Source organism: Acyrthosiphon pisum, chromosome A2 (assembly GCF_005508785.2).
Source record: "Acyrthosiphon pisum isolate AL4f chromosome A2, pea_aphid_22Mar2018_4r6ur, whole genome shotgun sequence".
Lineage (NCBI taxonomy): Eukaryota > Metazoa > Arthropoda > Insecta > Hemiptera > Aphididae > Acyrthosiphon > Acyrthosiphon pisum.
Genome location: NC_042495.1, coordinates 35,832,686 through 35,842,457, shown reverse-complemented (window position 1 = coordinate 35,842,457; position 9,772 = coordinate 35,832,686). Strand labels below are relative to the sequence as shown.

General features: G+C 32.3%; 1 protein-coding gene across 2 annotated transcripts in view; it reads left to right on the top strand.

The window, feature by feature from the left end:
• LOC100574284 overlaps window positions 1-9,391 on the top strand; it is a 23,285-nt gene extending 13,894 nt beyond the window's left edge. For both annotated transcript variants that reach the window (XM_016807057.2, XM_003246613.4), the window contains exons 6-8: window positions 2,899-3,012; window positions 3,085-3,150; window positions 8,990-9,391. In XM_016807057.2, the coding sequence (XP_016662546.1) occupies window positions 2,899-3,012; window positions 3,085-3,150; window positions 8,990-9,178 (369 nt within the window). In that variant the 3' untranslated portion in view covers window positions 9,179-9,391. The remainder of the gene's footprint in view (window positions 1-2,898; window positions 3,013-3,084; window positions 3,151-8,989) is intronic.
• The last annotated feature ends 381 nt before the right edge of the window (window positions 9,392-9,772 follow it).

Genomic DNA, 9,772 nt, shown 5'->3' with positions numbered 1-9,772 from the left:
TACCTAAAAGTTTTAAAATAGGTCAATTCACTCTAGTATCAAAACTAACAGCACACTATTGAAACTTGTGAACGAAAATTTGCCATGTCGTGCGTGTGTAAGACGGAGACAACAAATGCATGCGTAGCGTCCTCTTAAGTAACCTCTACATATATGTATTAATTATTTAGTTATTGTTATCTCTCAAAAAAATGGGTTACTTACCTGTATGCTTATGATATTAATCTTTGATACTAACTAGTAAGTATACAATTATGTATAAGGAGGGTATTTGTATTGAGATAAAAATGCAATATTGTAGGTAATGTAATGTAAATGTTAGCGAGCTTTTTTTTCAGTTTTATTTTGGGCCGGTCAAAAATTTTGCCTCCCCACCTCAAAAACTGAAATGAAGCCACTGCGGTAGCCGTTAAATTAAATTAGTATTATAAAATTATAATAAAATAACTAAAATCGTTATTCTTCTTTATTTAATATGTGATTTCTACCAAATTTGAACAATTATTAACTATGAAAAAAAAAAATGGTGTTTTTATATGTTTGAGATTTTTAGTTACAGCATACCATATTTACGTGGAACTTAGTTGTAAATTTTCAATTCTTAGCTATAAAAGTTGAACATTTTATACATTTTTAATTACAAAATGATTTTTAAATTTTAAATTTGATAAATGTTCGATTTTGTTTTCAAAATTTGAACTTTAAATGCCTATAAAAAAAATGATGACTATGTATTTTTAATATTTTTTAACTGCTATTGTAACAACATATCAGGATCTTTGTATAAAATTTCACGTTTTTTTACCCAACAAAATTTTTTTTTTTTTTTGATATTTATAGAAAAAAACCAAAAAAATTAAAAACTGACAATGTCCGTAAACAGCTTAAAAAGAGTCAACATTTTAAAAATGTTGTGGTGTTATTTTACATATATTACATTATATATACTTATGTAAATGGTTTTTTTTATTTTATATTTTTCACTATTTAGTTATTTAAGTAACGAATTTAGCTAGCTAAATCGTGACACCAGCGCCTCTTTAATCTTCTCGGTGGATTGCCAGGAATGTTTGCGGGAGTTGAGAGCGAGAATAAGTGGATTGGGGTGGTTTATAAGGCGTGAGCGGTACCGCTTGTAGGAGGATGTGGCCAAATCGGCTACAGTGGGTAGTCCAAGATCTGAGTGTAGAGTAGGATTTGTAACATAGAAGGGAGCGTTAGTAATTATACGAAGTAATATCGAATGGAACGTTTACATTTTGTAAATGTTCGACTTTTTAGCCGTTCCCCATAATTGGATACAATAGGCCCAAATCGGTTTCAGAAGGGTTTTGTAAAGCAATAGTTTATTATTAAGGTTTAGTTTGGATTGTTTGTCTAGTAGAGGGTAGAGACATTTTCGTCTGGAGTTAAGTAAGAGGCGTTTTTATTTAATATGCTCGGCTCAAGTTAAGCGTTTGTCTAGGAGTAGACCTAGGTATTTAGCTTAGGTAGCTGGTGGTTAAATTTTTTTGCCAGGGAGACCGAATGGAGTACGCCTTGTCTGAGGGTAAAGGTTATATGTGAAGACTTTTCATTGTTTATTTTATTTTCCAGTTTGAATACCATTCTTCCATGTCATTAAGATGATTTTGTAGATGTTGGCAGGTGATAAGTGGGTTTTCATTAGAAGTGAAGATGATTTTGTCGTCGCCAAATTCAGCTACTGAAGTATAAGGAGAAGTTGGTTGGTCAGCGGCGTATATGTTGTAAAGAATTGGAGACGAGATGGCACCTTGTGCTACGTCAGCTAGAATGGGTGCTAGGTTTGAAAACTCTGAGCGTACTTTAGTCACAAAATGGCGATTTTCTAGGTAAGATTTGAAGAATAAGAAGTAGGGAGGAGGGAGAAATTGTTTTAATTTACACAGAAGTCTGGTGTGCCAGATTTTGTAGAAGGCTTGATCGAAGGAGTGGATTTACAAATAAAATCTGTTGAGTCAAGTTTGGCTAAGGATGAAAATGGAGATATTTTTTATGTAATCTGACGGTAACTTTCATTGCTATTGCGAATTTAGTTGTTGCTTGTAGATGTGTTTACGTCGACGTCGTCTCGTTTAACGAGAACAGAGAACAGATTTGGACTTGTGAATAATTTGTTTTTCTTTCTTCTGCCTTTGGTGATAAACAAAAGAAGATTTCTTTTGTGTTTATTTTTAGTACGATTTTTGTTAGATTGAAACGACATAATATTATTTACAGTATTATGAACTATAGGGGAATCCTGTTTCAAGACGAATCCAGAAAACTACGATTAGATAAGAGAGCGACGAGTATGCTGCTAATGAAATAACGTGCGAACATTGTGACATTGGGAACCAACCTGGCCAACCCTATTAGAGAATTATTATAGTCTTAATACATTAGCTACTCAATTGAGTTTATATTCTATTAAATTGGTGGTAAGCTAAACCATTTTACCCAAATACCCTATTATATTTTCAAATAAATGTATCTTCGTTCATTCTGATACTTTAATTTAATTCATTCATACAATTAGTTTCATTTCAACTGCTGAAAAGTATATTATATTGGCAAAGTGTAAATTCATATAAAAACATTATAAAAACCACTATAAAATATGTTGCCAGAAAATAATAATCGAGGAGTGATTTGGTATAAACCAAGGTGGAAATCTATTAAAATTTTCGGGGGAAGCTAACATTTTTAACATAAATTTGGGCAGGGATTCTTCGATTCCACACAACTAAAAAACGTATATTTTTTTGGGAAGTGGGGGGGATAATGGGATAGTTGCTGGGACTCCCCAAGCACCCCCCAGTTTCTGCCTAAGAAACCAAGAAAATATAATAATTATGCCACTCAAAAATTATTATAAAATGTTCACAATAATTGTAGGAAGAAGTGGCATCAATTCTAAAGGAATCGAAAATATGTCTTACAAAAATTGTCTATGATATTGAAATGTACCCAGTAGACCCTGCATCCGAAACTTTTACTTCATATTCACAAGTAAGTATCGTAGATTAGAATATTATTTTTAAGAAAATACATTTGATTATTTCATTGCTTTAAATATTTCAGGTGTGCAAAGGAGAGTTTAATTGTTCATCATGGTGTATACAAACTACAAACAATTTTTTTGATAAGGTAAAATAATACATTTTGGATTAAAAGTATATTTAGCTTACAAAATATTTAAAATCATTTGCAGTTTTATATATAAATATATGTATATATTATATTCGAATATTCGACAAATTATTCTTTTATTGTATTAGATATAGGTAATATTATTATGATGACTATATTTATATCTGTCTCTTATTTCTTAGTATATTTCAAATATATTTTTTAGTTTTTAAATGTGTATAAAATAAAAATCTTACATTTATTTTTGATAATACATTTAATACATAAAATTCTGTATTAGCAAAGTTTGAGTTTTTTTTAATTAAGAAAATATTAAAAAACTAGCTGATCCCGTCCACTTTGTTTCCCGGCAACCAATAAATATTATTATAATAGCTTCAAAACCCATGGCAACCATTTATAAACAAAAATTTCCATAGGAAATCTCAAAATCCCTGTTTGAGCACCTCCCCTGGTTGGTCCTCTCCCTTTTTAAATTAGCCAATCTTCTGCTCAGAGGTATAATCTATATCATAAACCCGTGTAAATCTCAAAGTGTTGCGCCGCCTATAGTCAAAAATTGGTACTATTTAACACACCGGAGTTACACACGACAGTGTTATTTTGGACCTTATGGATTCCGTCCTTAGAAAGACATTTATTGGTTAAAAAGTTGTCGTGATTACGAAAATGGCATCAACTCTTGTGGCCTCCGGGTTACGGAGGTCACTATAACACTCGGAAGTCATAATGCCGGCTTGTATCTCGATTGTGGATGTCATAAGATACGCTATACAAACCCACACACACACACACACACACACACACATACATTCATTTTTATATATAAGAAAATATCAGGGCATCAGATAGGTAGTGTTTCATGTATTCCAATGACGAATGTTCGAACTTCAAGTGTACGAAAGATTGTGTGTTCGAAATTATCGATAAATGAAAACAACACGAATTTTATCATAATATTTATTATTCGTTGATGCGATCGTCTGTGTAAAAAATTAAATTAAAAAATATCAAAAAGTCGTAAGATAAATAAGTAGTTAATAAAAATAAATGTTAAATGAAAAAAACTAAAAACTTAAATTATATAGATATTCCACGTAGAAACTCAATAATATTTATTTCTAAATTTTTTAGTCTTAGAACTAAATTTTTAATTCGTTGTTCCTGTTCCTCATTTTATTGTTTTTCTTTTCTTACTTGTTCGATGAAATCTTGTCTTGAATGATTTGCTCAATAGAGTTTTCAATTTCCTTCTGAATTTTTTGGAACTGTCTCATCAATTTGTAAACTCTTGGTGTCTTGGATACTAATCTATATACATTTTTTACATATTATAATCACGTGACAAAGTAAATTTGCGGTCACTCTGCAACAAATTATGTTACGGCTATTGATACATTGTTCCTACTTAATAAGTCGACCGTGCCATGATTCAGAAATATTTGTTGTTCTTGGCAAATTTGCATCAACTCTTGAAGCTACTGACCATGATATGTCAATTGGAAATAAGGAAGGTTATCTTTGAGGTTTAATCCGTCCGCGTAGTCTCATAGCTGGTTTACCATAAAATGAATATGAATGTAAGTATTCTCAAAGTGATTGTTTTCTTCCGTTGTCACTAAATAATATTTTTACAATTTCCCGACAAAAAGTCGATAATATTTGTAATGCTTTAATCAGTAAAGATAAAATTGGATGAAATCCAATAGGTATTATTAAAAAACGATTAATGTTATTTTTGTTTAGTTTTGTTTATCTATAATTTCAAACATACAGCCTTTCGAACACCAAGTATTTCGTACACTTGACCCCTTACACAGGTAATCAGCACATAACATTACTGTCTTTAGACTTAAACCTTATTTTTTTCGGGGGGGTTTTACGAGCAATTTAGACTCTTTGCCGCCAAAACTACTTCCTTCTACTCCAAATTCTTTTAATAATTCCTCGACGCTGTCCTCCGTGTTTTCCGCGTTCTTCCTTTTGGTATCGTACCCTTCATAATATAATATGTCAATGCTCCTTTCAAAATACTTCCATCGGCCGGCCATATGTGGCCTGCCCATTCTACCCTTGTCCCTCTGATGAATTGGACTACATCTCCTTTTTTGTAAAGGTGGTATAGCTGGGAGTTAGTTATTATTTCTCATTTTTTTTCCGTATTGTTGAGTGTGGGTCCGTACATTTTTCTAAGGACTTTTCTCTCAAATAGACGTTGTTTTTCACCATCACCTCTCGTCATTGCCCACGTGGCACATGCATATGTCAATACAGGGTGGATGTAACTCATGTAGAGATGTTCTTTTGTTTTCCTTGTTAACAGCTTGGGTTTAAAGTGGTCTTTCAGTGCATAGAGGCATCGATTAGCTTCACCTAATATAATGTTGATATCTTCATGCGTATTGTTTTTGTTATTTAGGGTAGTACCTCGTATTTGAACTCTTGTATTGGTACAAAGGTGCGATTTTCACGCCATTAATTGTTAAGTCCATATCTTTACCTTCATTTATCAGTCTATCAATAACTAATAACAGATTTCCCGATGACCACAATATCGTCCACATGAGCTAGTAAGACATTTTCTTCGTTAAGGTTTAATGTCTCAGTTCGTGGTATTTTCCTTATAATAGTCTCCAGTGCTATATTGAAGAGTATTGATGACATCGCATCTTCTTGTTTCAATCCGTTATTAATTATTAACGATAATGATATTTCGCTGTTCACCTTGACTAGGATACCGGTGTTCGTGTTACATAGTTGTATCATATTGACTGGCTTAGTTGGTATACCAAAATGTTTAAGACTTTTCCATAATCATTAATCCTACTTTTTTCCCATAATTTGTTTTATGACAAATTAATATGTGATATGTAGTTGATTTATTTTTCCTGATTCCACTTTGGCGGTTATCCACTATGTCATCTGTATATACTTGTAATTTGTCGAGGAGTATGATTAATACCTATACTTTATACCCAGTGTTCAACAATGTTATTCCTCTATAATTCTTGATCTTAATTCTGTTTTCTCTTTTGAAAATTGGACATATTAATGATTTTTTCCACTCTTGTGGTATCTCTTCCTTTGCCCATATCTGTTGAATTAGGTTAAGTAATTTTTGTGTCATGTTTTGTCCTCCTAACTTTAATAGTTCAGTTACAATTTTATCGTATCCTGGTGATTTATTATTTTTTAAAGTCTGGATTGCTAATTGTATGTTTTCTAAACTCGGATTTATTATATCTGGTTCTGCTGTATGATGTATGGTGTCTTCCTGCTCGCCTACTTCCATTGTGGAGTCTTTTTTCCCACGGTATCGAGAAGCGGAGGGGGACTACGTTACCATTACGTCCTCTCCGGCCCCCAAACGTCTCCTCCGATCCCAAAAAATGTCCACTCCGGCCACCGTCTATTGTGGAGTCTCTGTTAAGGAGTTTTTAAAAGTATACTCTGAATGCCTCGGCAATATTCTCCGCTCATGTAATTAGAGTATCATTATATTATCTTGTATTATTTGTATAGCTGATATAAATCTACTTTTGGTTGTTTTGCAAAGTTTGAAGAATTTTCTGGAGTTATGTTTGAAGTTTTCGATGTCTTCTAGTCGCCTTTTCTCTGCTATTCTCTTGTTTTTTCTTATCAGTAAAGTTAATTCTCTTCGTTTTTTCTCGAATTCTCTTAGGTTTTCGGGTGTCTGTGTATGATTTTCTTTAATTTTAGCTTCATTACATTCTCTGATTACTTCCTATTCACATTATCATTGAACCATTTCTTTGTTTTCTTTCTTTGTATGAAATGGATGACTCTTTTTGTGGATTCCGTTATTGAGGTGTTTATTACTTTTCATACTTCTTCAACCTGTTTTTCGTCCTTTATGTCCCTTCTTCCAATAGAATTTGTCATTATTTCTTGAAATGTTCGTAACGTTTCCTGATTTTTCAATTTATCTACACCGTATTTTCCAAGTGTTTTTTGTTTCTTTTTCTATTCCATAGAAATTTTTACTCTGATGTCAATCAGGATTAAGCATAGACATGTAAACTAATGGACTGCATCTAGAAAGAGAGAGGTCAGGGGTGCGATATAGAGTAAATAAGAAAAGAGGAGTTAGGGGAAATACAGTGTTAGTTTATAGGTCTATGATTACTACTTTATGTTCTTTCTCATCGTTCTTTCTTTCTCTTATGTGATTCACGTTCATTGAAGGCAGGTTGGAGTGGAATGCGCTGTCCATTAGTTTATAGGTCTATGTGATTAAGTAATGGTCTTTGTCTAAGTCTGCTCCTCTGAAACTTTTGACGTTTTTTAGTATCATCTTATGTTTATTTTCTATGAGAACATGATTAATTTGATTACTAAATCTCCCTCCTGGTGATAGCCAAGTTTCTTTATGAGTGTTTTTTTCTCGGGAATCTCATTCTACTTATTATCATATTTTTATATATTACAAAGTTAATTATTCTTAATCCGTTATTGTTGCTTCGTTCATGTAAGCTATGTTCAACAATCGTCACTTAATACGTATTTTAATTTCTCACTTGAGCATTCATATCTCCTAATAATAATTAATTTCAATGGTCTGGTAGAGCGTCGTATGTTTGTTTTAACTCTTCATAAAATACGTCGTTTGATCCTTCATTTTCTGATTCAGTTGGTGCAGATCATAATCATGTCCCGATAGTTTAAATATTGATCCAGGTGTAAAATTTGCCACCGTAGAATAATGTCTTGTTCCCTGTTAGTATACATCCTTCACCTTGCATTTTGTTTCCTGTAAGGCTGTAACGCTACTATATTTACCATATACCTACTATCTATTGTATCTAATTTTAAGGTATAATCGATTACCGTTATTATAAACCTTTTTGTATTCCCGATTATCGGTTACCGTGAAAATTTTTCAGCCAACATAAAACGCTATAATATCGTAATATGTTTTAACTGGTTAAGAACCGTTTACTGGTATTAATAAATACTGGGTATCGACTACCGTCACCTATGAACTATAATATCAATCAGAATATGATAAAAGGCACATGACTTAACTCTCAACAGACTACGTTAAGACAATCGTAAATCGTTGTCTGTCTCTGATAAGGCAAAGGTACAAAGATGTAGTACAATTTTTTTTTTGAAAACAGGTATTCAATCAGTTACCGGTAACTTACACGTTTTGGCCTGAAACGGTTATCACTTAATCGGTAACCTGTAATTTTGAATATAGTACCGGTAAATGGTTAACGCTAACAACAGGATCGGTATAAAACCAGTAACCGGCATTCAAAATATTTTCATTTACCGCGTTAGCCTAACCAATTAATTTAGTAACTGGTCCAAGCCCTGATACCAAGTGCTCCTGCTTTATATAAAGTTCTTACATTCTACGTGCCAATCCGAAGTCCTCGTAGTCCGTGCCTTATTAAAGTTTTCTTTGTGTTTTGTCCAAATCTCTGTCCGAGGCTTTAGTTTTGGTTTCTTAACAATTAAGTTTTTTACAGTGATGGGTTGTTAGCCCGTTAACAAACCCCCAACCTGGAGAACCAGACTGAGCTAACCAATTAAAGTCAGCTCAGATCTCTAGGCACCGAGTTTTCCAAACCCAGATTGCTAATTACTTAATACCCCCCTGAGGGGATTTAAACCGTAATACGTAGATATTAATACTAAAATTTTATTATATATTTATGTACATATTCTGATAAGTAGCCAAACATGTATTATTATAACGGTTTTACCCAAATCATACATATAAGATATTTTAGATATTAAAAATTCGTCTGGTTTAAACAGTTATTATTTTTAAATTTACGTAATCATATTTTTTTATGGTTTTTAGGGAAAATTTGCACTAGAACAAGACAGTGGAATAATTGTCAAGTTTGTGGATCTCGATGACATTAAAAACGAATGTGCTTGTAGTTCATCGTTTATCGGATTTAAAAACATAATTGCAGGCTTCCGCGGTGGTTCACAAATAACATGTGCGAAGTATGATGTTCAATCAACTCCAAATTCAATTAAATAATCAGCTATTTCATTAACTGTTAAATATGTACAATGTAAACCCAAATTCAAATATTGTTTAGCATTGTCCAAACATACAAAATTTAAAAATATTTTGTAAGTCAAAGACACAATGCTGTTTGAGGTATTTTTTATTCAATCAGTAGCGAATTTAGTTACAGGCCATAGTTTTTATATAACATTTCTGCATAATATATAGGAAATAAAAAATGAATTTGTTGATTAATTTTATGGGATACGTGTGCTAAACACAAAATGTCCAATTTATATATACTATTATAATATGTGTGTGTTGTTTACTGTGATAATTATTCAACTAGAGATATAGGTTATTAATATTAATAAATAATTAACTACTTTGGCGAGTTTTCAATATTAAAAAGTTGACCGTATCAAATTAAAATACACCACACAGCATGAAAAGACAATAAATAATAATAAATCAATAACCGAAACAGTTTCACCCGCTACACTCAGTTTCCTTCCTAAATTGACCAATTTAGAAATATGCGTCAACATGTCATCTGCCGGTTCCTTTGAATACCTGAAAAATTTCTGTTGGAGCAAATGTATACTTGTCTCAGACTCCTGCTCG